The following is a 27,326-nucleotide window of genomic DNA, read 5'->3' on the forward strand; positions in this document are numbered from 1 at the left end:
ATGAGGCTGCAGTGGGCAGTGATCATGCCACTGCACTCAAGTCTGGGCAACAGAGCAGAACTCTGTGTCACAAAAAAAAAAAAAAAAAAACGGAAGGTTAACCTAAATATCAGTAACATCCCTCTAAAAGTCTGTTACAGATCTAAAATGTGAAAGATGTTATTCTCTGTCACCCTAACTCTGCTGTCCTCTTGTTTTGTCAACCATGCTATTCTAGGGTTTCTCAACCTCGGCACTATTGGCATTTGGGGCTGGATAATTCTTTGTCGCTGGGAATATGTTGTGCATTATAACATGGTTAGTGCCATTGTCCTCTGTCCACTAGATGCCAGACACACCTCTTTCCACTTGTGACAATCAAAAATGTCTTTCAGACATGGCCAGATTTCCCTGGGAGTCAAAATCACTCCTTACTCTCCAATTGAGAACCACTGCTCTATTTTAATTTTTATATATAATATATATAAATTATAATATGAATATTGTAATTAAAGGAAAAAACACAAGTGTAAAATAAAACACTTTTCATTTTAAGATCCTGTAATGAAATTTTGCTTACATTATTCCATTAACTGAAGTATATGAGTAGTGGTATATGAGCTATGGACTACCCTACTTAAAAACAAGAATTTTACATAAAGATATATCCAGCTTTGTGAAACTCAAAGTGATGAGTATATATAAAATGTCTAATAATTAAATGTAGATATCTTTTGACTAATGTTAATTTCCTTTGCTTCAGAAGTTAACCATATGCTAATCTTTTCATAAACTATGGAAAATCAACTGTATGCTAATATTTTTATAATTACTTAGCAGTCACAGTAATGGGTCATATTGGTGTCTCATTTTAATATGGTTCCCCTTTAGGTACATAAAAAGGGAAGAACTTTTTCTTATTTAAGTGTGTCTTTTATTCAGACAAGCCATGCATACAATAAAAGATGTTTCAACATATTGGAACAAATTTGCTTTTATTACTCTTTTATTTGAATTTTTTTGTACTTAATGAGTCTTTTCTCTTTTTACCTCTCTTACCGCTTCCCCATTGCTATAGGCGTTTTTAAGCAGCCACCTCTTACACACCACTGTATTTTGGTGACCTGGTTTGGGAAGAACTATTCCCTAGTGATAAGAGATTAGGAAATAGTTTAGTCCCAAAAGAGGAAGTGGGTAACCCAAATGACCCTTCAGTTTGCAGGAATTCTAAGAAAGGGGGTGCCTTCTGGTGCTTCTTGCCTCCGTGGTTATCTGCAATCAGTTTTCATTCTTCTCAAACCAGACCTGTCAGATCACTAGGAAATAAAAGCAGGATTATTTAGCAATATGATGCCAGATGCATCAGCAGTGCTTGGAGTGTATCACTTGTCTCACCAATCCCCAGACCTGGTGGGGGGACATTTAGTGGTCCATTTCTTTCACTAGTGCCCAGGACTGGTGGGGGCACAACCAGTTGCCCGTTTTTCTCACTTCTACTCTGGTATTTAATCACTTCTACTCGTATTAAAAATTATAGTATTGTATTGACATTGTCTCTTCATGAGATTTGTGATTACCTACCTCAGCGAGGCCCGTGGTCTTGGTCATCTTTTTTGTTCTTCCCTACTGACTCTACCCCATTCTCTACAGCAGCAGGTCAGAAAACAGTGTCCACATTTCTCACTCAAGCTGCTCATTTCTTACTCCAAGTTGACTTGGTCTTCTGCTTTCTGGAAGAGAGGCCATATAATATTAATCCCCTCACATTTTCATCCCCGCTTTCTCTGTATTTCTGTAATTTTACCCTCCTGCAGCTGTTTTCGAGTATCAGAGAAGGAATTGCTTTTCCTTTCTATGGCAGACCTCTCCAGTTGTGCTTTTGGTCATTTTCCTGTCTCACATTCTTCTGGTCCTTATTCAATCAGTGATCCCCATCCCCACTCACGTACCAGCATTGAAATTTTTATTTATTCATTTAACACATACTTGAGTGCCCGCTGGTTTTCCATGCACTGTGGTAGAAGAGAGTCTGGATGGTATAATGGTCAATAAAACAAAAATATGGAACTTATGGAACTTACAGTCTAACCGGTGACAGTAACTTTAATCAAAGAGTCACAAAACGAAACGTAAAAGCAATAAAAGGACAGTGAAGGGAAACTATGAGGCCATGTGGTGAGAAGTGGATGAATTAGGTTTTAAGAGGAGCCGGGTAGGCGAAATGATTCATTTGAGGCATTAGAAACAGCATGTGCAAAAGCCTACTGTGGCCAAAAATATTTCATAATGGCTGCAGCTTAGGATACAAGGTTGAAAGCAGAAAAAGCTGGACCTGAACAAGTAGACAGGATTGAGGAGGTCCTTGACTGGTGTGTTAAGGAGCTGAATTTTATCCTGAAGGTAGTAAGGAGCCATTAAAGTATTTAAAGCAAGGGGATGACATGATCATATTGGTTGTTTCAAAAGCTCATTCTAGAAGCTCTGAAAAGACTGGGAAAAACCTACTGAAAGAAATAAGACCAGAAGCGACTGTTGCAATAATTCAAGCCAAAAATAATAAGGAGCTAGGAATTGATGACTAAATCCATGTGAAGGAAAAGACATCTGACTTTCTGATTGAAACATCTCCGTGTGTAATAATATAGGAAGGACTTCCATTTGAGACATGTAAAGTTCATAGCACCTGCAACAGCCAATTGCAGATACCTTGCAGACATCTATGAGGCTCAGGAGAGATTTGCTGAAAACTCATATTTGCAAGATAGTTTTGATTAAAATTTATGGATCCAAGTATATTTTCAGAAAAATTGCTGTGTTTAAACTTGGTTTGCTGAAAACTAACCATTGCTAAGTTGTCATGTTCTGAAGAAAACTTGATATCTGAATCCATGGGAATAGAGGAGTGTCAAGAATGAAAATGATAAAGGGTAGAAGACAGGGCCTTAAGGAATGCCATTTTTTTTAGAGTGAACTGAAGGGAAGGAACTTGGGAAGGATATTTCTTTGTAACAGCCACTGCCTGGTATACAGCCTTCTGGTCTCTGCTGGTAACAGTATCCATTCTCCCATTCTTCAGTCTTCATTGCATCTTTTACCTGCCTCCTGAAGATACTTTCCTAAAATAGAAAACAAATCATGCGACTTACCAGTGCATAAATCTTAGTTGGCTCCATATTTGTCTATAAAGTCCAAATCTCATAAGTTTTTATCTAGGTCTCACCCCTCAAAGATTAAATAGATTTTCTCACGTATTTTTGCCTTATCTTCCAAAACACCCTCCTAATTATGCTGCCCCACAGATAAGTATTTGTTACTGTTTTTAATTGGCACAATTAGTATCCAAAACTACAAATTGTGGTCAGGATGGTCCTCACTTTTTGGAGATGGAATCTCACTCTGTCTCCCAGGTTGGAGTGGAGTGGCATAATCTTGGCTCACTGCAACCTCCGCCTCCTGGGTTCAAGCAATTCTCCTGCCTCAGCCTCCTGAGTAACTGGGATTACAGGTGCCCACCACCACGCCCGGCTAATTTTTGCATTTTTAGTAGAGACCGGGATTTCACCATGTTGGCCAGGCTGGTCTTGGACTCTTGACCTTGTGATCTGCCTGCCTTGTCCTCCCAAAGTGCTGGGATTACAGGCGTGAGCCACCACGCCCAGTGGTCTTCATTTTTTGCTACAGTATGCTTCTAGAAGCTGCATCTTAATACAGAAGAATTTTTTCCCTTAAGGAAGAGCATTATAATTAGAGGATTTAACATCAAGTAAACCAGATACATTGTCAGTAATTCTGAAATCAGGCCGGGCGTGGTGGCTCATGGCCATAATTCTAGCACTCTGGGAAGCTGCGGCAGGAGGATGACTTGAGGCCAGGAGTTTAACACTAATCCAGACAATATAGTGAAACCTCATCTCTACTAAAAAATCAAAAAAAAAATTAGACATGATGGCATACACCTGTAGTCCCAACTACTCAAGAGACTGAGGCCACAGGTTGGCCTGAGCCCAGGAGGTCAAGGCCACAGTGAACTATGATCATGCCACTGCACTCCAGCCTGAGTGACAGAGCGAGATCCTGTCTCAAATTAGAAAGTAAGTGAATAAACAAATATATACATACATACATTCAAAAGTCAAAGAAAACTTCAAACTTATGTGAATATTTAAAATCATAAAATTGTGCTCCGGGAAACAGAATTGTAGCAATAAAAGAAACCTTTCTAGTCTTGCGTAGAGCTTGTATACTCCAGTAGTTTGTAAACTGCCATCTATAGGGCCCTATTCCTCAGGGATCTGGGGGCATAGGGTTGGGAAGCAGGGGGTGCCAGGCCATGCAAACCTAGTTTCACCCAGAGTAATTCTTATTTCACATATTTACACCTGAGCCTTTCAAATAAAATTGTATTGAAAATAGTTTTGCCCTTAAATCAGTTTGAAAAACACTAGTATAAACTTCACACTACTTCTGTGTCCTTGGTAACTCTGGGCCTCCACTTCCTGGTCTGTAAAATAAGAGAATGGTGCTATGATGCTTATGTTTTTATTTTGAACCCCCACCCACTTTCAAGTGAAAAAAAAAGACCCCAAGAGAGGCTAAGTGGTTTACTCAGGCCACATAGAGTTAATGACAGAACCAAGGCAAGAACTGAACCACCAACCCTAGTTGTTTTTCCTCTCTTGCATCCTTTTTTAAAAAATCCCTACAAAGTAGATCTAAACAAACTATGAAATTATATGGAAAAGGTATATCTATAGTGAGGTATATAAGCAGCATGTAAAAATAGAACTATACTGTACCATAAATTTGCCTTATTTAAGTCTTGTGCGCTAGATGCAACGTACATTGATTGAACATTAACCTAATTTTATATTCATTCTTCAAGTTTATAAAAACATTTGGGGGAATTGTTTGCATAGCCCATTTCTTTTTTACAAAGCTATCTATGAGTTGTTTTCTTCCTTATAAATTTCCACATAATCAGTGGAAGCATTTCATCATTCCATTAATCATTTATTTTATGTTAACTCTCATTGCATTTAAATTTAAAAGCGTCACTAACAAGTTATGAGGGTTTGGAAAGCAAGGATCTCTAGATTCGGGTCCTTTCACTCATCACTTTTGCTTTGCTCATTTTCCTGTGTTCATCCCTTCCTCTCTAAGTCAACGATATCCATGAAGAGGAAACAAAGTCATAAGACAATGTCTGAGAAGTGTGTATGGAAAGAAGGGCAGTCATGTTCCTTGGCCTTGTCGATGGTGAAGGTATTTGCAGGCTGATTGCACACCAGCCTTGGGGGCTTTTTTGTTTAAAGGTAAAATAAAACAAAACAGCTCACAGAGACACCTCCTTCTTCCCCCACTTCTGCCCCATCTGACGTGCTGCTGCTGAGACCAAAGAATGAGTAAAGGTGTTCAGAAGTGAAATATTGGTCCTAGTTAAGTTAAGTGTCCTTTTCAAGTAAGTTTTAAAACTTTGTAATGTGGACCCCGTATTAACTTAGGAGTCATATAATTTGAACACAGGCTAACCTGCCTCTGCATCGTTAAAAAGGATTTGGGTATCCCAGTGATAGGAATACGCAGTAGGAAAGATGGCAGGGACAATGTTTAACATACCTAAGACGAACTTTCTGAGGACGTCACAGCATCCATTTCACATGAACAAACTTAGCAGAATTGGCAAGACCTGTGCATGGCAACATATTGTTATTCATTTTTCAGGATAACAAAAAATAATTAAAAGTAACATTGGCTTAACACTGATATATAGTTCAGTGTGACTTCTCTCCTCTCAACCTCTGGAATAGGTTCAAATTGATGAGAATTTCTGATTAGAGCCCTTATGTTATTTTTTGAAAAGTTTTATCAAGTTTCATATATACCTATATTAATGGTCTTGCCATGGGCAAAGAGATAAAAATGATGCCGAGACCTTGTAAAGAATAGCTGGACATGGAAGTGCACACCTGTAATCCCAGCAACTGAGAAGGCTGAGATGGGAGGATTGCTTGAGCCCAGGAGTTCAAGGCTGCAGTGAGCTATGATCATACCACTGTACTCCACCCTGAGCGGCAAAGCATGACCCCATCTCTAAAAAATAGAAAAGAATAAACATTTCACATTTAATTTGATTGCTGTGTTTAGAATTTATTTCACAAGTCTAGAAAGAAACAGGATAATTTCTGTTATGATGGTGCTTTCTGAGGTTTTGATGATTTTCTTCGCTTATTGCTCTATTGGATGAGGGCAGTCTGAATTAGTAGTTGAATCTGAGATTTCCCGTGTATGTGTACTTTTTTCCCAAACACGTTTTAACTGAGTCAGAGCAATTCCACTGGTGGAGAAAAATCAAGATGTCATGGGTACTTTTGTTGTTCTACCAAATTGGGTCACTTGTTACAACACTCACCTTTTACCACAAAGTCTCCTTGCTCTTCAATTCTTGTTTTTATTATGCTTGACTTAAAGCTAGTCATATAAATATGGTCCAGAAAAGCATAATATCCTCTTGAAATCTGTAAGAAAAGTAATGCTTGTTTAAAGATAGTGCCAAATCTTGCTGAAGAATGATCTTGCCGAAATCTGATTGTGAAGGAGGAAATCTAAAAAGGCCAAACAAGCTTCAGTAGAGATACCACCGGGAAAGCAGTTACTCAAACAAGACTGAAAGAGAAGGTTGTATTCCATTTCTTTCATTTCATTTTATTTTTATGTTTTCTGGATTACTGAAATAATTAGAAACATATGGCATATCTCCTTCATTTGTATATTATTGAACTTCAACATAATAACAATTCATATTTTCTTTGTGAATGTTTAATGGATCCTTTCCATAACATGTGATTATCTCTAAAAAATATTGCAATTCATTTTATAGCAACATTAGGTTGATTTATAGAATACTATATATCATACCAAACTCAGTTTCCCTCAGTATAATTTGAAGTTAATGTTTCAGATTCTAAAGGAAGTATCCAACATTCAGGTTATAATTTGGTACCCTTGAAAGTGCTTATTGTTTTTCTCACGAAGGTGTCATTAATAAAACAAGATATACTGAACACATTTTGTAGATTTAAAGAGTTTTCAAATTCAAAATCTTGCATACAGTTCAATGCGTATTACTCTGAAAATATAGAGTATACTGTAAAGAATATGAAGGAAAGATACAGGCTGAGGTCGGGCGCGGTGGCTCACGCTTGTAATCCCAGCACTTTGGGAGGCTGAGGCGGGCGGATCACAAGGTCAGGAGATCGAGACCACAGTGAAACCCCGTCTCTACTAAAAATACAAAAAATTAGCCGGGCGCTGTGGCAGGCACCTGTAGTCCCAGCTATTCAGGAGGCTGTGGCAGGAGAATGGCGTGGAACCCGGGAGGCGGAGCTTGCAGTGAGCCAAGATCGCGCCACTGCACTCCAGCCTAGGGGACAGAGCGAGACTCTGTCTCAAAAAAAAAAAAAGATACAGGCTGAAGGATATATTTAGAGCTTAAGTAATATACCACATTGTATTGGGAGATTAATTTAAACTGATTCACAACTGAAATTTTTTTTTTTTTTTTTTTTTTTTTTTTTTTGGTCACATACCTGAAAGCTGACTTTACTTATAAAGAGTGCTTAAACTCTCTGGAGAACTGCTTCCTTGATTTTTCATGGGAGCAAATATATTGTCCTGATAGACATTCCTGTTCAGAACAGGCATATTCTCTCCCCATTCAGGAAGCTGGTGGGTTTCCAGCATGTGAATGTTGACTGTGTTGTCTTTTCTCATTTTTTACTTACTACTTGTTTTTCCTCTTCTTCCACAGCAATCAATCAATAAGAACAAGTCCCAGGACTTCAGACTAGGCTCAGAATCTATGACACAGTAAGCAACTTCTTCAAAATGATTTGCAGTGATAAATGGTTGGGGTTTTCTTTTAAGGACAATTTCTCCATTTCTCATTTTTATAATATTATCAAACTATAAGTTGAATTTCAGATAATTAATTTTAAAGGAGTTTAGCTTGTTTAAACTATGAATTTTTTTTTCTTTTCTTTTTTTTTTTTTTTTTTTTTTTTTTTGAGACGGAGCCTTGCTCTGTCTCCCAGGCTGGAGTGCAATGGCGTAATCTCGGCTCATTGCAACCTCCACCTCCTCTCCTGGGCTCAAGCGATTCTCCTGCCTCAGCCTCCCAAGTAGCTGGGATTACAGGCACGCGCCATCGTGCCCAGCTAATTTTTGTGTTTTTAGTAGAGACGGGGTTTCACCATGTTGGCCAGGCTGGTCTTGAACTCTTGACCTCAGGTGATCCCGCTTCCTCAGCCTCCCAAAGTGCTGGGATTACAGGCATGAGCCACTGCGCCCGGCCATTTGAACTATGACTATTTTAATAGTTGGACTCTAAGAATGTGTATTATTACGAAGTTATAAGAATCCTATTAAACTAGTATCACACAAAACTTTAGAAGACCTATTTTGTCATTTATTTGAGTACTATTTTGAAATAACATTAACTGAAAACAATGAAGTGCTAAAAGTAAAATTATGAATGCCTTTTTTGAAGCATTAAGAAAAAAGCTGGCCGGGCGCGGTGGCTCAAGCCTATAATCCCAGCACTTTGGGAGGCCGAGACGGGTGGATCACGAGGTCAGGAGATCGAGACCACCCTGGCTAACATGGTGAAACCCCGTCTCTACTAAAAAATACAAAAAACTAGCCGGGTGAGTTGGCAGGCGCCTGTAATCCCAGCTACTCGGGAGGCTGAGGCAGGAGAATGGCGTAAACCCGGGCGGCAGAGCTTGCAGTGAGCTGAGATCCGGACACTGCACTCCAGCCCGGGCGACAGAGCGAGACTCCCTCTCAAAAAAAAAAAAAAGAAAAGAAAAAAGCTAATACGCAGAACTTTGTCTTCATATATTTTCTATAAATGCTTAATGTATTTGAGTAATTTATTTTGAAGTATTTATTTTAAAAGAACTCTGGAAAGTTGTTATATTTTTAATTAGTACTTGCTGTGTCACTTAATATGCCCATAAAAAGTCACTCTTTTACCTCAAAAAAAATTTTTACATCAAAATGTTCCCAAAATATTTCTCAATTTTTATCATTTTAGATTATCTTTTGGGCCTAACATTGTGTCCAAACTTTATATTCAAATTACATTACTAACAAAATATAACAGGAGTGTAACAGCCTTAAACAGCTTAGCTATCATACCCTCCCATCCCATCACCACCACCCCCACATACATTGCTGGGTGCTTGCTTACTCAGACGTGCACACAGACAATCCTTGCTGAGTTTCCTTGGGGAAAATATTTGTTCAAGTTAACCCTGCTCTATGCTTTGGCAATTTGACGAATAATATGTCTCTTCCAGTACAAAAATTCTGATTCAGATGACAGTTATTTACAGGAATTGTCTAATAAAATCATGCAGCATTTCACAAGACAGTAGATGAAAGACAAATGTAATTTTTAAGAGTCACAAAATCATGATCTGGAAGATACCTTAGAAATTTTTTCTATAATCCCTCTGTTTTATAGTTAAGAAAACTAAAGGGAAAGGCCTTGTACAAATTTCACAGGGCGTATTTGTTAGCACTTGAACCACAACCTAAAATCTCCAGATTCACAGACTACTAGCTTCTTCTTCTTGTTGTTGATTTTCTTTTTAGCTAGATTTAGTATTCACAGACTCCATGGTAAGGTATCATTTTGTTGTAAGTTTTCTTTCTTTTCGAGAGAAAAAACCAATCATATAACTATTTATAGCCCTGTATAGCTTCAGAGCACATTCACTCATGTTACTACATTTGATTCTCATAGTATCCCTGGAAGAGGGACAGATCAGTATTCTGACTCTTGTTTTTCAAATGGAGAAACAAGATCTAAAAGGCGGATCCTTGCATGTGGTATGTGGAGACCCAGTCCCACAACATGGGTCCCCTGATTTCAGTCTGTGGTTCTTCTTATGCCGTCCCTCTGCCTGTTATATGGTTCAAGCACACATCCCAGGTTTTATAGTTTCCTGTTTTTCTGTTATCTGTCAGATTATGTTTTTAGGTCCAGTCTCTTGACAATTAAAATTTTACATAATAGTGGATAAACAGTCACTGACCCTAAGGAGCTTATACTCAACAACAAAATACACTAGAAACAATAAGGACAGACTGTTTCAACAACCAAAAAAAAAAAATGACCATGTTTAACATATCATGGGAACAGTGTTCTTGGTGTCTTTGCACATAAAAATTCATAAAAATTGTTAGAACTTTTTACTTAATATTATGCAAATGAAAAAATGTCTGCTACATACACCTCACTCGGTCTACATTTTGTACCAGTTTTCACAAGATACAGAGATCCATGTCATGCCCTCCAGATTAAAGTTCAATAAAACCTCACAAACATCTCAGCTTCTAAAGGATGTCAGGATAGCTCAGCTTCTCTTTTTGAAGATGCTTCTGAAAATAAAAATTTTCATGAGAAGTTCAGATATGTCTAAATGCCCAAATTCATCTAAAGCTTTTGGACTTTCCCTACTTACAATTTCTTAGAAGTAAGGATGAATTAAGATAGATTTCTCATGACTTGAAAACTGTAGGCGAGTTGATGGTGGAAACACTAGATGCCAGCAAGTACAAAGAAGTCATTTCTTTGATTTACCTAAATGAGTTTCTTGTACCCAAGTAAATGGACAGAGGCTAATTTTTTGTTTCTTTGCAGCCCTGCCTTTCAGTTTGTAACATTTGCTTTTTAGTTGGTTGACCAATATATGTAAATGAGCCACATAGACAGCCTCTTATTACTTTCCACTTGAATTTCTCTTTTTTTTTTTAGAAATGTCAGTCACTTCTGTGCAAGCAGTTTATACACATTTTAGTAAAGCTACATTCTCTTTTTTAAGGTATCAAGAAGAAACTTCTATAGGTTAATTTAACAAAGGTATTTTCCTGAAAATCTTAAACTTCTACCTTTTATACCGCATGCCCCATGATGTTCTTCATATATGATCTGCTGCCTCAGTCAAAGTTGGCAATGAGGCTGCTATAAATATGCTGTCATCCTTAACAAGTAGTATTAATGTTCCGTAGTTACTTATATAGCCTATATTGAATTTTGTTGGGTTTTTTTAACATAGCATCCTTTATTTCATTAACAGCTTTGTTCAGAGAGAGGTTAATTCATATAGTTAATCATATTAAAGTCTTTTATTTATAAACCCTGAATCTGAACTCAATGAATGAAATCTCTTCTTAATCTAGTGCAGCTATAAATGTCAATTCCAAGTATAATGTCAAATTCCTTATAAATGTCAAATCCAAGTGATAGGATTATCACTTCACTGTATGTTTTTTCCATCTTTATAATAACCATTCTAGGCTCTTTCATTTCTGTTTCTTGTTATGAGGAGGTAGTTTATAGTCCACATTTTTTTTCCTAAAATAATCCTGCTACTTGCCACTTTTCTGCCTGTTTTTACCCTCATCCCACTCCTAGTTTCTGAAATTAAAGCCATTTATTGTCATGTGTGTGACCTCACAGTGTGCTCAGCAGTGAGCTAGATGCATTGAGAGATATTAAAGAAGCGTTACAGGTCAGATGAGGAAATGGAAATAAGAAGCATTTAAAAGGCAACCAATAATATAATTAGATGCAAAATGATGTGATGCAAATTGTAATTACAGAAGAGAGCTGAATGAGAAGGCAGGAGGAGTATGCATAGCTAGAGAAGGCCTGTAGATGAAGGTAAGGCTTCAACTGAGCTTTTGTCCTGCTTATGGGAGGGTATTTGGATGTGATGTGGGAAAGAACTAGTCTAAAGGAGCATACGGCTATGAAGAGAGGGGAGAGAGTGGGAGGAGACTGATTGATTAGTGACTTGGAGTTGAGGAATTGCAGTAGGAGAGAAAAACAGGATAGAGATTGTGGCTTTAGAAGAATGCAATGTGAGTGTTTTGAGGGCATCTGATGATTGGAAGGTGAGGCTAGGAGACATGTCTTGCTGTGTTTGCCCAGCATTTTGCACGAACCTGAGCAAACATTATTTGTCTGTATCAAGAATTGGGTCTTGTCCTAGACCTTGATGCTACTGCCATAAAGAGGAAGGATCAGGATCAGCCTTTCAAGGTGTCAGTGGTTCATTAGTGAGCATCAGTCCAATTGGGAAAATGTGATCATCTGCTCTCTGATCTAGGTGCTATGCTAGGCACTGAAATGCAGTGATGAATGATACGATACACAGCTTGTACGTTGTGGAAGTGCCCAGTGTGGCCAGGAAGACAGACACATAATACAGTCATTTGCTAAATATAGATTTGCTGAGCACCCTCGATGTCACACACAGTATTCCAGGCACTGAGGATACAGCAGTAAACAGATAAAAAAAATCCCTGCTATAAGGAGCTAACATTTTATTTACCTTCATGCAAAATAAGTGAAATGTCTAATTATACCAGATGTATGCTACACTATGGAGAAAAATAAAGCATGGGTAGGGGAAAGGAGAGGAGACATGAAGGTTGCAGTTATAAATTGGGGTGTGAGAGAAGGCCTGAGAAAAGTGGAAGGAGGCAGGGAATTGAGTAATGTGAGTATGTAGAAGACAAGTGCAGCGGGCCCTGAAGCAGAAGCATACCTGTTACCCTCAAAGAAAAGTAAGGAAATTAGGGTTTTTAGAGTAGAGTAAGCAAATGGGAGAGATTGGATAAAATCAGAGACAGTAACAAGACCTTATATACTATTGTAAGACTTCCGGCTTTTACATCAAATGAAGCAGGAAGCCATTAAACACAGGAAGTGACTTACAATTTAACAGAATCCCTCTGACATTTAAGATAAGAATAGACATTAATGGACAAGGGTTGAATCAGAGAGACCAGTTAAAATAATATTGAAATTATCCAGGTGAGACTTGGTGGTGGTGCCTTGGAAAAAAGTGGGAGCAATGAAGTCAGTGAGAAGAGGTCAGATTTTGTGTATACATATATATATATATATATATTTTTTTTTTTTTTTTTTCTTGAGACAAGGTCTTGCTCTGCCACCCAGGCTGGAGTGCACGGCTCACTGCAGCCTCGATCTCCCAGGCTCAAGTGATCCTCTGACCTCAGCCCCCCAAGTAGCTGGGACTACAGGTGCATGCCACCACGCCCGGCTAATTTTTGTATTTTTAGTAGAGACGGGGTTTCACCATCTTGGCCAGGCTGGTCTCAAACTCGTGACCTCATGATCCACCTGCCTAGGCCTCCCAAAGTGCTGGGATTACAGGCGTGAGCCACCACACCCGGCCATATATTTCTAATTTATAGAGAGATACACTTGATATAAAATAAATTGCGGCCAGGCGCAGTGGCTCACACCTGTAATCCCAGCACTTTGGGAGGCTGAGGCAGATGGATCATCTGAGATCAGGCATTTGAGACCAGCCTGGCCAACATGGTGAAACCCCATCTCTACAAAAACTACAAAAAAATTAGCCAGGCATGGTGGCGTGCGCCTGTAATTCCAACTACTCAGGAGGCTGAGGCAGGAGAATCGCTTGAACCCGGGAGGTGGAGATTGCAGTGAGCCGAGATCGTGCCACTGCACTCCAGCCCAGAAGACAGAGTGAGACTCCATCTCAAAAAAATAAAATGAAATAAAATAAAATAAACGGTTTAAGTTTTGACATGGGTAAATACCCATGAACCATCACCACAATTAAGGTAATGAGCATACCATCTCTCCAAGACTTCTGATGCCCTTTTGTAATTTTGCCCTCCTACATCTTTCTTCCCTTCCCTGAGCCGCATCCCCAGATAATCACTGATCTACTTTCTCTTACTGTCTAGAGTTTTAAATACCACAGTTTGTTTATTCATGTACTTTTGTTGATGGACCTTTGAATCATTTCCACTTTGCGGCTACTACAAATAAAGCTAATGTCAACATTTATGTACAAGTTTTTGTGGCTACTACAAATAAAGCTAATATCAACATTTATGTACAAGTCTTTGTATGAACATAGGAGGGTTTTTTGTTTAACATTGTATCACTGAAAGAGGCATTGAAGAAGGTTATGCTTTCATTTTTCTTGGGTGACACCTAGGAGTAGAACGGCTGGATTATATAGTTTGTTTATGCTTAACTTTTTAAGAAACTGCCAAATTGTTTTCCATATGATTGTACCATTTTACAGTCCTACCATACCAACATGTATGAGTTCTGCTTCCTCACCAGTATTTCATGTGGTCAGTCCTTCTAATTTAGCCGTTCTAATACATGTAGAGATACATCGTTGTGGTTTGATTTTGCATATCCCCAAGAACTAATGATGTTAAGCATCCTTTAATGTGCTTACCTTCCATGCATACATCTTCTTTGGTGAAATTTCTGTTCAAATCTTTTACTCATTTGTATTAGGTTGTTTGTTTTATTAAGTTTTAAGAGTTATTTATATATTCTAAATATGTTCTTTGTCAACTATGTGATTTTCAGATATTTTTCCTAATCTCTGTTTTGCCTTTTTATTCTTTCAGCAGTGACTTTTGAAGAGCAAACTTTTTTACTTTGTTGAAGTCCCATTTATCAAATTTTTTCTTTTACAAATCATGCTTTAGTATAATATCTAAGAAACCTCTGCCAACCCAAAGCCACTAAAGTTTTCTCTTATATTTTCTTGTAGAAGTTTTATAATTTTTTATTTAAGACTATGAACTGTTTTCAGTTAGTTTGTGTGTGTGATATGTGATGGGAATTTTGGATCAGAGTTTGCTTTTTTTCTTTTTTCTTTTTTCTTTTTTTTTTTTGCACTTGGATATCCAGTTGTTCCACCATCATTTGTTGAAAAACAACTCTGTCTCAACTGAATGGCCTTTGCACGTTTGTTGAAAATCAGCTTTTAATATATATGTGGGTCTGTTTATGGTCTATCTGTTATTTTTCTGTTTTTCTTTTGGGTTTTTTTGGGGAGGGTTGGTTGGTTGGTTGTTTTGAGGCAGAATCTCCCTTTGTCATCCAAGCTGGAGTGCAATGGCATGATCTTGGCTCACTGAAACCTCTGCCTCCAGGGTTCAAGCAATTCTCCTGCCTCAGCCACCGGAGTAGCTGGATTAATAGGCGTATACCACTACACAAGCTAATTTGGGTTTTTTGTTTGTTTGTTTGTTTGTTTGTTTGTTTGTTTTATGAGACGGAGTCTCACACTGTCTCCCGGGCTGGAGTGCAGTGATGCAATCTCAACTCACTGCAACCTCCACCTCCCGGGTTCAGGTGATTCTCCTGCCTCAGCCTCCTGAGTAGCTGGGATTACAGGTGCACACCACAACACCCGGCTAATTTATTGTATTTTTAGTAGAGATGGGGTTTCACTATGTTGGCTAGGCTGATCTCAAACTCCTGGCCTCAAGTGATCCACCTGCCTCAGCCTCCCCAAGTGCTGGAATTGCAGGCATAAACCAAAGCACCCAGCCAATTGTTTTTCTATTTCTCCATCTTTATGCTACTACCACATTATTTTAATTACTGAGTAGTTTTGTAGTATGTCTTGAAATCAGATAATATTAGTCCTCCAACTTTGTCCTTTTCAAAGTTGGTTTGGCTATTTAATACTTAGGGTTCTTTCCATTTCCACATGAATTTTAGAATTAGCTTATGAATTTCTATAGCATATTCCAATTGATATTGCATTTAATCCAGATATTAATTTGGGGAGAATTGACATTTTAACAATATTCAATCATCTGAGTCATTAACATGATATATCTTTGCATTTATTTACAACTTCTTTATTTTCTCTTGGTAATGTTTTTTTGTTTTCAATGTGTAGGTCTTGGAAATACAGTGTATAGGTCTTTGGTTGATTTATTCCTACATATTTCTTATGTAAATGGTATTGTTTTTAAGTTTCAATTTACAGGTATTTGTCACTAGTTTATAGAAATACTACCGATGCTTGTTTGTCGATCTTGTTTTATGCCACACTACTAAACTCACTTGTTTGTTGTAATAGCTTTTAGTAGATTCCACGAGATAGTCTATGTAGACAATCATGCAAATAAAAAACAGTTTTCTTTCTTCACAATCTGGGTGACTTTAATTTTTTTTTTTCACCCTGTTACACTGGGTAGAACCTCTAATACAGTGTTAAATAAAACTAGTGAGAATAGACATTCTTGTCTTGTTCCTGATCATGTGGGAAATGAATAGGAAAGCATTTGCTCTTTTACCATGAAGTATGATGTTATTCCAGGTTTTTTATAAATGCCCTTTATTAGGTAATTTCCCTTTCCTAAGAGTTTTTGTCAGGAATAGATGTTTGATTTCTCAAATGTGTTTTTGCATTGGTTAAGTAATCTATGGTTTTTGTTTTTAAATTTCTTAATATGGTGAATTACACTGATATTCAAATGTTAAACCAACTTCGCGTTCCTGGGAGAAACCCTACTTAGTGGTGTGTTATCCTTTTTATAAATTGTTGAATTTGATTTGCTAAAATTTCCTTTAGAACTTCTTGCATTTTGTTCATGAGAAATATGGGTCTGTAATTTTTTTGGTAACATCTTAAGCTGATTTTGATAAGGAGATAATTCTGGCTTCATGGAACAAGTTGGGAAGAATTCCCACCTCTTCAATTTTCTGAAATAGTCTGTGTAGATTTAGTATTACTTCCTCCTTGTGTAATTTCTATTTCTTTATTCATATTCTCTATTTAGTGAGACATTGCTCACACATTAGTTCTTTAGACATGTTTCCTTTAGTTCTTTGAACACATTTTTAATTATGAATTTTAAGTCTTTGTCTAGTAAGGCCAGTGTCTGGGCTTCCTCGGGGACAGTTCTGTTCATTGCTAGTAGGAATAAACACTGTTTGGGGCCTCAAGTAATTTTCCCAGATGTGTGCACACATCAGTTCTCTGCTGGATACTTGAGGGGAACCTTTGCGGATATTCATTGTCTGTGGCTCAGTATCTTGAAAGTTGTTGTTTCATGTGTTTTGTTCAGGTTTTGTTGTTGTTGTTTTAGACGAGAGGTAAATCTAGTTCCTCCTACTCTATCTGGGCTACAAGCAAAGGTCTAGATGTTCTATGTATTTTCAAGGTAGCTTTTTGATAGATTGTGTATAGATTGTGAGAGATAAAAGAACAAAGAGGATCACTACAGTCTGATCTTCCTAGAGTGGGCTTTAGTGGTCAGAGAAAGCCAAAGAGGAAGACAGCATTGAAGACCATATAGACACAACGGAGTAAACAAGAAGAATAGGGCCTAGAAGTCAGGAGCTAAGGCACAAAAGTATGGCAGTGCCTGGGATACCCTCAGACCAGCAAGTATGCATGGGGTCTCGTGTGTGTGTGTGTGTGTGTGTGTGTGTGTGTGTGTGTGTGTGTCTGTCCAGATATTTAAACATTTCACCTAAAAGAAATGCAGATTTCTGACTTCTTGAAAATAATCTGGAGTTCTGGACCTCAGCTCTACATTCTTTGATGACATCCATCAATGAGCTGAGATGGACTGCCTCCTTTAGATGAGTCATCCATTCTCCAGTTTGCCACAGTCCATTGTATCATTGTCTCTGCTGTATTATCTTTGGCTTGCTTCCCTTATTCACCTTATCAGTATAGAATATAGATTCCTTGGAAATAAGGCCAAAAGGGCACACTTCAGAAAGATTAAAATTGTGTGTTATCAGTGTTTTTTTCCAGAACTTAACCTTTCCTTTGTTCTTTTATCATTGTATCTAAATTTACTGTCGTTTCTTGTTTGTAATTTCTGACCTTTTCATTCTCAGTCATCTGACTTCATTTCACTTACTTATACATTTCTTTGTTAGTCTATTCAGGGTGCCACAGAGAATACCACAGACTTCATTGCTTAAACTACAGAAACTTATTTTCACATAGTTCTGGGGGCTAGAAGTCCCAAGATCAAGGTGCCAGCAGGATTGGTTTCCATTGAGGCCTCTCTTCCTGGCTTGGAGATGTCTGCCTTCTCGTTGTATCCTCATGTGGCCTCTTCTCTATGCAAAAAGAGCACGCTTTTCATCTTTCTCATCTTCTGAGGATACTAGTCTTATTAGATTAGAGCCGCACTCTTCTGACTCCATTTAACCTTAGTTATCTCCCTAGAAGCCCCTGTCTCCAAATACAGTTACATTAGGAGTTCAGGTGTCAACATATGAATTTGGGGGAAATATCATTTGGTTCACAAGAATCTCTATTCAGTCCTATTTAATACCTGATTTTGAAATTCTTGCATCTTTTTCAAGCTCCTCTGTGGTGTTTCTCACCATTCCTAGACAACTTAGAGAGAAGATACTCTCTTCCATTCTTGTTTTCCTTTTTTTTTCATTGTTTTTGTGTTTTCTTTCTCCTAATAAAAAGTGCATTACTACACACTCATCCACAAAACATTTGTTTTATATTTTGCTGTTGCCATTGAATCATTTGGAAATCTACATTGCTCATTCCACAGATCAGGATGTTACAGCTTTCTTATATATAAACTTCCTTCATTTCTTTTCTTGTCATTAATGAATGTCCTGTACTTTTACGTGTGTGTGTGGGGGGGGGTGTGTGTGTGTGTGTTTCCACCTAAGTTGATAGAACTTTCCGATTTTTCCCAGGCATCTAATATTTTTCTGAGACAGATGAAATTTATTTTATTCTGTAAGTCCACAGATAATAGTTTAAGATTTTGACATTTATTTTATGCTTGTCCTTTTATCATGGCTAAAAAGGAGCTCAACCAGCCAAAGGTTTGTCTGTTTACATTATTTTAAGCAGCTCCCTGTCTCTCACCCCCGTGTATACTTGTTAGTTCTGCCGGATGGTTTTCTCTGTCATATCCTCACATTTATCCCCATTTTTATTTCCACTGCCACGTCCCTAGATCAAAGCTTCATCTGAGCCTTTACCTCAGCTCTCTTTTATTGGCTCCTTCTTTCTGATCTTTCCCTCCTATAGTTCTGAAATGAGCAAAGAACAGAGCCATGAGGACCAAGGACACATAATGGAAACACAGGTGAGGAAGAATGAGCAAGCAGGCCAAAAAGTCACTCTAATAGAGGTAAGGGGAAAACCAATGGAAAGTTGTGCTATATTGTCAACAGGAAAAGATTTAGGAAAGCATGGTCAGCAAGGACAAATACCAGAGAGAAACAAGGACTGACAAGTCCCATTTGGGATCTGTAACCAGGAGGCCATTTGCGACCTTGGAGAAGATAGTTTTGATGGAGAAACCCGGAAGCATAAATCAGATTGTCTCCAGCCCAAAGGGAAAAAGACTGTAAGAATAGTCTTACTCTCTTTAGAAGCTGGAATTTAAAGGAGAGAAAAGCCTAGGCGGTAACTAGTGGAAAACACAGGGTATAGAGAAGATCTTTATACGAGAGGAATGACAAGAATATTTACAAACTGAAAGAGCCACTTGAGAAGGAGCCATCTGCGGTGTGGGAGCTGAGTGACAGTCCCAGGGGGCCTAAGGAAATGCAGAGGATCACTGCTCAAGAGTGGGCCACTTTTTCTACTGAGACAGGCCAGTGGGAAAATGTGTTTGGATGGTAGGGGTTGGTGTATAAGAAAGGCAGGAAAGGCCTGCCAGAAGGCCTTTTCTCTATTAAGTAGAAGTGAAGTTTCTGTTGAAAGTGAAACTCCGGGCCGGGCGCGGTGGCTCACGCCTGTAATCCCAGCACTTTGGGAGGCCGAGGCGGGCGGATCACGAGGTCAGGAGATCGAGACCATCCTGGCTAACACGGTGAAACCCCGTCTCTACTAAAAATACAAAAAATTAGCCGGGCGCGGTGGCAGGCACCTGTAGTCCCAGCTACTCGGGAGGCTGAAGCAGGAGAATGACGTGAACCCGGGGGGCGGAGCTTGCAGTGAGCAGAGATCGTGTCACTGCACTCCAGCCTGAGCGACAGAGCCAGACTCCATCTCAAAAAAAAAGAAAGTAAAATGTTACAAAGCTGTTCATGTCCACATTTATGAATTTGTCATTTTGTAGGAACTAGATTCAAAATTTTCATATTTTTATTTTTCCATTGTAGAAAACTAAAATCTAATTGTACAGAAGCATATAGATGAATTAGAAGCATATAGATTATATAATCATGGGCTAATGAATGATTTTTAACCTTGATACCAGAATTGGAAAACATTATAAAACAGATTTTTAAATAATGGAAACTTTAAAATTATGCAGGTCAAAAAGAAAAAACATCATAGAATTTTTAAATGAACGGTAACTTGGAATGGAAGAGATTTATCCATAAAAGAGTAATACTTCTTTTTTTTTTTTTTTTTTTTTTTGAGACATCTTGCTCTGTCACCCAGGTTAGAATACAGTGGTGCAATCTCAGCTTACTGCAATCTCCACCTCCCGGGTTCATGTGATTCTCCTGCCTCAGCCTCCTGAGTAGCTGGGACTACAGGCACACATCACCACACCCAGCTAATTTTTGTATTTTTAGTAGAGACAGGGTTTTGCCTTGTTGCCCAGGCTGGTCTTGATTTCCTGACTTCAAGCATCAGGCCTCCCAAAGTGCTGGGATTACAGGTATGAGCCACTGCACCTGGCCAGGAGTAATACCCTTAACAAACAAAATGCTCTAAGAGGAGCTTTTTCAACAAGAAAAAAAAATACAGCAGTAGAAAGATGGGACAAAGGTATACAGGACATTCTTAAAGAATTCTTAAAGGGATAGATATAAATGGCCACAGACATATGAAAAATGTTTACCATCCATTGATCAAATTAATGAAAATTAAAACAATAAAACAAGACGATATTTTACCCTTTCAAAATGACAAGTTTCAAACTTACGATACATACCTAGTATTGATGAGAAAATGGGATGTGGGTTCCTGCTTACACTGCTGGTAATACTATAAGATCGATCCATTCTTTGTGGAGTATAATTAGGTAATATATTGGGGTTTTTTTGTTTTGTTTTGTTTTCAAAATGTGCATGTCTTTGACCTAACAGTTCAACTTCAAGGAATCTCTTGTAGGAAAGTATTCAAGTATACCTGGAAAGATTTAGTTAAAAGGCTACTCCTTCGAGCAGTATTTTCAAAATAAAGGGTTGATTAAAATATGAAATATTTATATAACAGAATATCATATGGTTATTATTCATCATATTATGGAAGTATTTCTATGGACATGAAAATATCTTTATGATTTTTAAGTAAAAGATTATAAAATAGTTTATATAATATACATCAAAAGACATCAATAATTATATGAGTAGTAAGATTATGGTGATTTTTTTTCTTCTGTTTTAACTTTGTGCATTTTCTAATTTATCTACTTAGTGTATATTTACTACTCGATCATTTCTTTCAAAATGAATGTAATTGTTAGAAATTTTCTAATACAGCCTGTTGTTTCTACATTTAAAGAAACCAAGGTTTCAAAGTTACAACTACAAAGTGCCTGAGCTAGGAATTAATCTTCTTGATCCCAAGTTCAGGGCTGTTTTACACATTGCTTTGTATATGAACTCTGATTAGATGGGCAGTGCTTCCAGTCAGGGGCTATTATTTAATACACACTCACATTTTTTTCCTCCCCTGCACTTAGCCTGGTGTCTTGCCACAGAAGTAAACCTTCAGGAAAGATCTATTGGATTGAATGTCTTGTGGGATAAGGTCCAGGTTTTTTTGTTGTGTTTTGTTTTTATTTTTGTTTTTTCGAGAGGGAACCTTGCTGTGTTGCCCAGGCTGGACTGCAGTGGTGCGATCTCAGCTCACTGTAACCTCCGCCTCCTGGATTCAAGTGATTCTCCTGCCTCAGCCTCCTGCGTAGCTGGGATTACAGGCACCCACCATCACACCTGGCTAATTTTTGTATTTTAGTAGAGATGGGGTTTCACCATGTTGGCCAGGCTGGTCTTGAACTCCTGACCTCAAGTGATCCACCCGCCTCAGTCTCCCAAAATGCTGGGATGACGGGCATGAGCCACTATGCCCGGCCACGGCCCAGAATTTTTATGAATCTTATTCCCCAGACATAACATACACACAAACACTTTCCTAGTTTCATACTTGTTTTCATAAGCTTGCTAAGAAGAATGTTTCTTTCTCTTTTCATCACAAGATCCTTTAAAAAGGCCTTTGCTTCGTTACTTTCTTCCTCTGTTAGATTATAGAGATACTTTATGAGAAGATAGAGAGGGAATGGCTTTGCATTTATTCTTGTCTTTTGGTTAGATGTCTTCTTCTCCCTCTTTCAGCACATCCCTGTTGTCTCCTAGCTTTCAGGTCCCTTTGCTGTTAGCATTCATCAAGCCAGTGTGCCACTCTTGATTTTCCTCCCATCGTCAGGAGGGGTGGGCCAATGTCCGAAGGGTGCACTTGACCATCTTTATTCTGTCTCTCTTCTCCCTTTTATGCGCCATCTTTGTCATTCTCTATCCAGTGTGTTTCTTCCTCTTCTAAGTCTGAATCATTTCCCTCAAAGATGTTATCTTTGCTGCCTACTTTAGATTTTTCGAGTTGAATTTCTCTTTGGGTTCCTCTCGTGAAGGTCCTTCTGGCTTCTCTGTTTACTTCTCACAGTGCAGTCACCACCTGATGGATTTCCCTTGTCCTACATCTTCTGCACGTGCAGGATCCATCTCACTAATTTCCAGCTGTTGTTCTCTCCTTCTCCCCCTTCCCTTTTCTGTTTTTCTTATTCTTTGTTGTCCTCGAGCTACCACGAACTCTTCCTCTCACTTTGTTTTTTCTTATTCTTCCTCTGAGATCCTTTACCCTCCTCACTGCCTTTTGCGTGTGACTTTAGCCCAGCCTTCATTGAAACTGCTTTCTTTTCCATTTTTATCAGATCCTAATTTGGTGAAAGTTCTATGCACTTTTTCTGTTTATGTACAGGGAGACTTTTTTTGCCCCTAGTGATACTATACCTTGGCATCTGTACCATTTTTATACTCAACTTCATGTGCATTCATGAACTTCCCTGGAACATATTTTTGGGCTTCTATATATGATACAAGCTTACCTGGAGTAGCTCCATTTAACAAATTTAAAATCAAGAAACATCAAGTAACATAGAATTTTTTGCCCCTCATGTGTAAATGTTTTTTATATGAAAAGATAGGCCGACCATTGATTTAAGATTGGGCCTGTTCCTTAAAGCACAGGTGTCCCCAACCCCTCCTGTGTCCCCAGGGAAAGCCCTTCGGGAATGGTTAGCTGCTGCCCTTTCTTGCCACAATGTGCCAGCTGTCACTTTTCTCAGGAGTGGTCGATGGAGTTGACTGCTACCTTAACCAGATTTGCCATCATTCTGAAACTGCCATGTGTTTTCTAAGGACAACCCGGTGTTAAGCCTTTCTCTTTAGAGGAAGGACAGTAACCTTTTTGTGTAAGTCCAGAACTCATCGATGCTGTATGAATGATTGCATTAAAAAATGTTAGGTTTAGCCCCACTAGTTTATCTCACACTAGTTGTAGTGCAAATACTACCTGCTCTCTAAGGAAGCAACTTCTTATTTCATCTGCATATTGGTTCTTGATTTTTATGAATTGTATAATTTGTTCTACATCAGAGCCACATCTAGATGCTTAATTGTTGCTAGTCTTGATCAATCAGAAATGAGACAACCCATTTTTTAATTGATTTGAAAAATGTAATAACCTAATTATATGAAAGTAGGCATAGCTTAGACTAAATGAAAGAATGCTATTTAATAAAATTATCTATGGTCCTTTCGAATCAGTAACCCTGAATATCATTCATGGGGACTTTTTTTTCCCATTGAATGAAGAATTTCATATACTCTGATTGCCTGCTCTTCATTTCTGGAAGTTACTCATGGTTTGGAGTTTTTAGTGTCTGTATTTGGGAATTGTATTTATTTCTTGCTTACATTAACCTGTCAATGCAGGAGCAGGCCTTAAACAATTGCTAATAATTCAAAGAGATGCTAACAATATGTTTGAGAGGCAAACTAGAAGATAGGAAATTAGTATTTTGGTCTTTTTTGGTTGTGTTTGTATGTGTTTGTGTTTTACACAGTGTCTTTTATCACCTGTGCTATTGCCTGAGCACACTAAGATTTGGTTGTAGTCAGAAGACATTATTCAAATTTGTTTAGTACATGTTGTATATTTTTCTTTCCAGTAAAGAATTGAAGAAAAGTGAAGAGATGCCCAAATGCACAGAGGTGAAAATGACAGATTAAACCAAATGGAATTTCTCTTCAGAGTTCAGAATTTTCACATACTAAGGAGGAAGAAAGGATCCACTACTTCTTGTTCTTATGAATGACTCTAGAAAAATCAGAATCAAGTTGTGGGCGGAAAAATCAATGTGACCTTTGAGCTCAATTGTTATAAACCATTGCGATTGTTGTTGGTCCAAGTATTGGTACTTATATTGGTAGTAATTGCATCATAGTTACATTACCAGTGTTGGAAAACTCATGAAGAAAACACTGTAATTGCTACTCAGCAAATGTGAATAAAAGGTGTTTGCATTATTAGGATGTCTGTTAAGTAATCATTTAATATTATTATATTGGTAATGTGGTTATATATGTGGTGTTATGCCCAGAATATGAAGTGTCTGCTTTTGAAATTCACTTTATTCAAAAGAGAAGCAGCTGGCTGGGCATGGTGCCTCACACCTGTAATCTCAGCACTTTAGGAGGCCAAGGTGGGTGGATCACCTAAGGTCAGGAGTTCAAGACCAGCCTGACCGACGTGGTGAAACCCCGTCTCTACTAAAAATACAAATATTAGCCGGGCGTCGTGGCAGGCGCCTGTAATCCCAACTACTGAGGCAGGAGAATCACCCAGGAGGCAGAGGTTGCAGTGAGCTGAGATCATGCCATTGCACTCCAGCCTGGGCAACAGAGCAAACGTCTGTCTCCAAAAAACAAAAAAGATAACCAGCTTTAGAATATGGCATATTCAGAATGGTTACAGTAACAAAGACATTAAAAGAAAACAATTTACTTTCGAATTAAAAGTTTGTGTTTTTTAAGAATGAATCCTGTAGGTAACTTCATACACCTAAACTAAAAGTGATTTTTGGCTGGACTGACAACAGTGTTCCAAATGTCTTTACTTTTTAAAAAAGGCATTTTGCCAGGCGCGGTGGCTCAAGCCTGTAATCCCAGCACTTTGGGAGGCTGAGACGGGCGGATCACGAGGTCAGGAGATCGAGACCATCCTGGCTAACACGGTGAAACCCCGTCTCTACTAAAAAATACAAAAAACTAGCCGGGTGTGGTGGCGGGCGCCTGTAGTCCCAGCTACTTGGGAGGCTGAGGCAGGAGAATGGCGTGAACCCAGGAGGCAGAGCTTGCAGTGAGCTGAGATCCGGCCACTGCACTCCAGCCCGGGCAACAGAGCGAGACTCCGTCTCAAAAAAAATAATAATAAAATAAAATAAAAAAGGCATTTCATATTTAAGCACATACCTATTTTGTAGACTTACATTGTTTAATATTTATTTTAATCTTAATATTTTTACGTTATTATATTGCATTTATTTATTTCTAAGTTCCAGAATAATAGCATCATTATTATAGATTATATGTTTTGAAGTTAGATATTATAATAGGGTATTCATTTTTTGTTCTTGACTCCTTTCTCAACTGTGTGATAAGGTCTGCTGATAAAATATTTAACCCCAAGAAAGTGAAAACTAATGTAAAATTAGAAAGACTTATCCAAATTAGACAGTCAATTCCATTAAAATAAGAAGTGAGAAAAACAATGTTGGGCATTGAGGTGTAAATTTTACCCAGTGTGAAATATCTTCTAATAAAAATATATTTGGCTCTTATCCCTGCACATGTTGTAGAGGCATAAAAATTGGTAAACATGTCCCTGCTGTGTAGAACTTTTTAAAAAGGCATTTTTCAAAGTGTTGAGTGGCATTGATAACTGTTGAAGCCTGAAGCCATCAGCCTAAAAGTCTGTTCTGATGGCACTGAGTTTTTATTGTTCTGGATGCATAAGTCTGTGCATCAGGTACAGCTGGGCCCAGCCAGCTTGAGTCACTCTTGTACAAGCTTGTTTTTTTCTGTCTTGTGAAGGCACTTGATAATTTAAAAATAAAAATATCTGTTTCTCTGCAGTTTCAGCTCATAATTTTGAGATATGTGTTGATTTTCTGATGGAATCACCAAGAATTTCAACAGGTTTAGAAATAATTTAAGATGAATGAAAACTATATCGGGGGAGCTAAGCATTTGCTAAGATCTTGAGGTTTATATGAAAAATGAAGGGTTATTTTTATATTGCAACTACTAAAGACAAAAATAGCAGTTGAAGCAAACACCAGGAAAATTTGGCTCTACTGAAAGCCCAGTCCTTTTCCCCTTTGTCTTGCTGACAAAGTAAGACTAGGGTTATGTTCATGAATAGATTAATAAAGGTCTTTACCACTCAATCTGAGATGAGATGCGGTGAGGGAGATCATGACAGTGCCCTCTAAGCAGTAGATCCAGCTGATAATCAAGCAGAAAATCAAACACCAGAATCCATTTGATGATGTATGGCATTAAACATTTCCTTATATCAAATTGGGTTTGTTTTATCTTTATTCTGAAAGTATTGAATTTTATCCCATGTCATCTCTTTTCTCCAAACAAGTAACAATTTGACATTATCTTCTTCTATATCTAAATAATATTTTTAAACCATTGTTAGAAACGCACTTCCCAATTATTGATCCAACTCTGTCTTGAAGATTAACGTTTCTTCAGTATTGAAATAATACTGTGTATAGGACTTGGAAAGCTAGAATAAAAATCAAGTTTTTAAAAGACTTAAAACATGAAATATTTTACACAATGAATGCAAATATATGTGTAAAATGCATATTTTAAATGAAATCAGTGCTTTTAAATGGCTAACACTTGGTACTTCTGAAATCTTGTGCAGGGTTTCTGTCACATACAAATGAATACTTGACCTTAATATTATCTTTAAGTTATAGAAGAATTTAATTAAAGAAAGATATCTTTTCTTTAGGAAGCTCAGCAAGACTATGTTTGAGAAATACTTACCATTTTATAGCTTCATGTGACATGTTGTCACTTTAGTCATATATTTAGCCATAAATATTTTTAAAAGGAAGTGCTAGAAACTATAACAAAAGTTTGTGACCTTACATTTTTATATGTATTCAAATGATTTCCATCTGATGGCCATACCTGTTTAGTGAATTATGGAAACATTTTTAAGCAATCCACATGTTTTAAGCTATATATTTCTTCGTTTCTATTTAATTGAACTGTATCGAAAATAATCCCCAAATCTTCACTTTATTATGTACATGACCTCATTTACTCTTCACATCAAATCCATTAGATAGATAAAATCTTCCCTGCTCTACAACTAAGGAAACCAAGTTCTGAAGGTTAAGTA

General features: G+C 37.9%; 1 protein-coding gene across 11 annotated transcripts in view; it reads left to right on the plus strand.

Annotated features, from left to right (window-relative positions):
• Positions 1 to 26,031, plus strand: part of AHI1 (Abelson helper integration site 1) — a 225,359-nt gene extending 199,328 nt beyond the window's left edge. For 3 of the 11 annotated variants that reach the window (XM_050787924.1, XM_050787919.1, XM_050787918.1), the window contains exons 25-26: positions 7,787 to 7,845; positions 18,903 to 20,232. In XM_050787924.1, coding sequence (XP_050643881.1) covers positions 7,787 to 7,845; positions 18,903 to 19,107 — 264 coding nt within the window. In that variant the 3' untranslated portion in view covers positions 19,108 to 20,232. The other 8 variants (XM_050787917.1, XM_050787914.1, XM_050787915.1 and 5 more) reach the window with 6 other exon arrangements.
• The last annotated feature ends 1,295 nt before the right edge of the window (positions 26,032 to 27,326 follow it).

Source organism: Macaca thibetana, chromosome 4 (genome assembly GCF_024542745.1).
Source record: "Macaca thibetana thibetana isolate TM-01 chromosome 4, ASM2454274v1, whole genome shotgun sequence".
Classification (NCBI taxonomy): Eukaryota; Metazoa; Chordata; class Mammalia; order Primates; family Cercopithecidae; genus Macaca; species Macaca thibetana.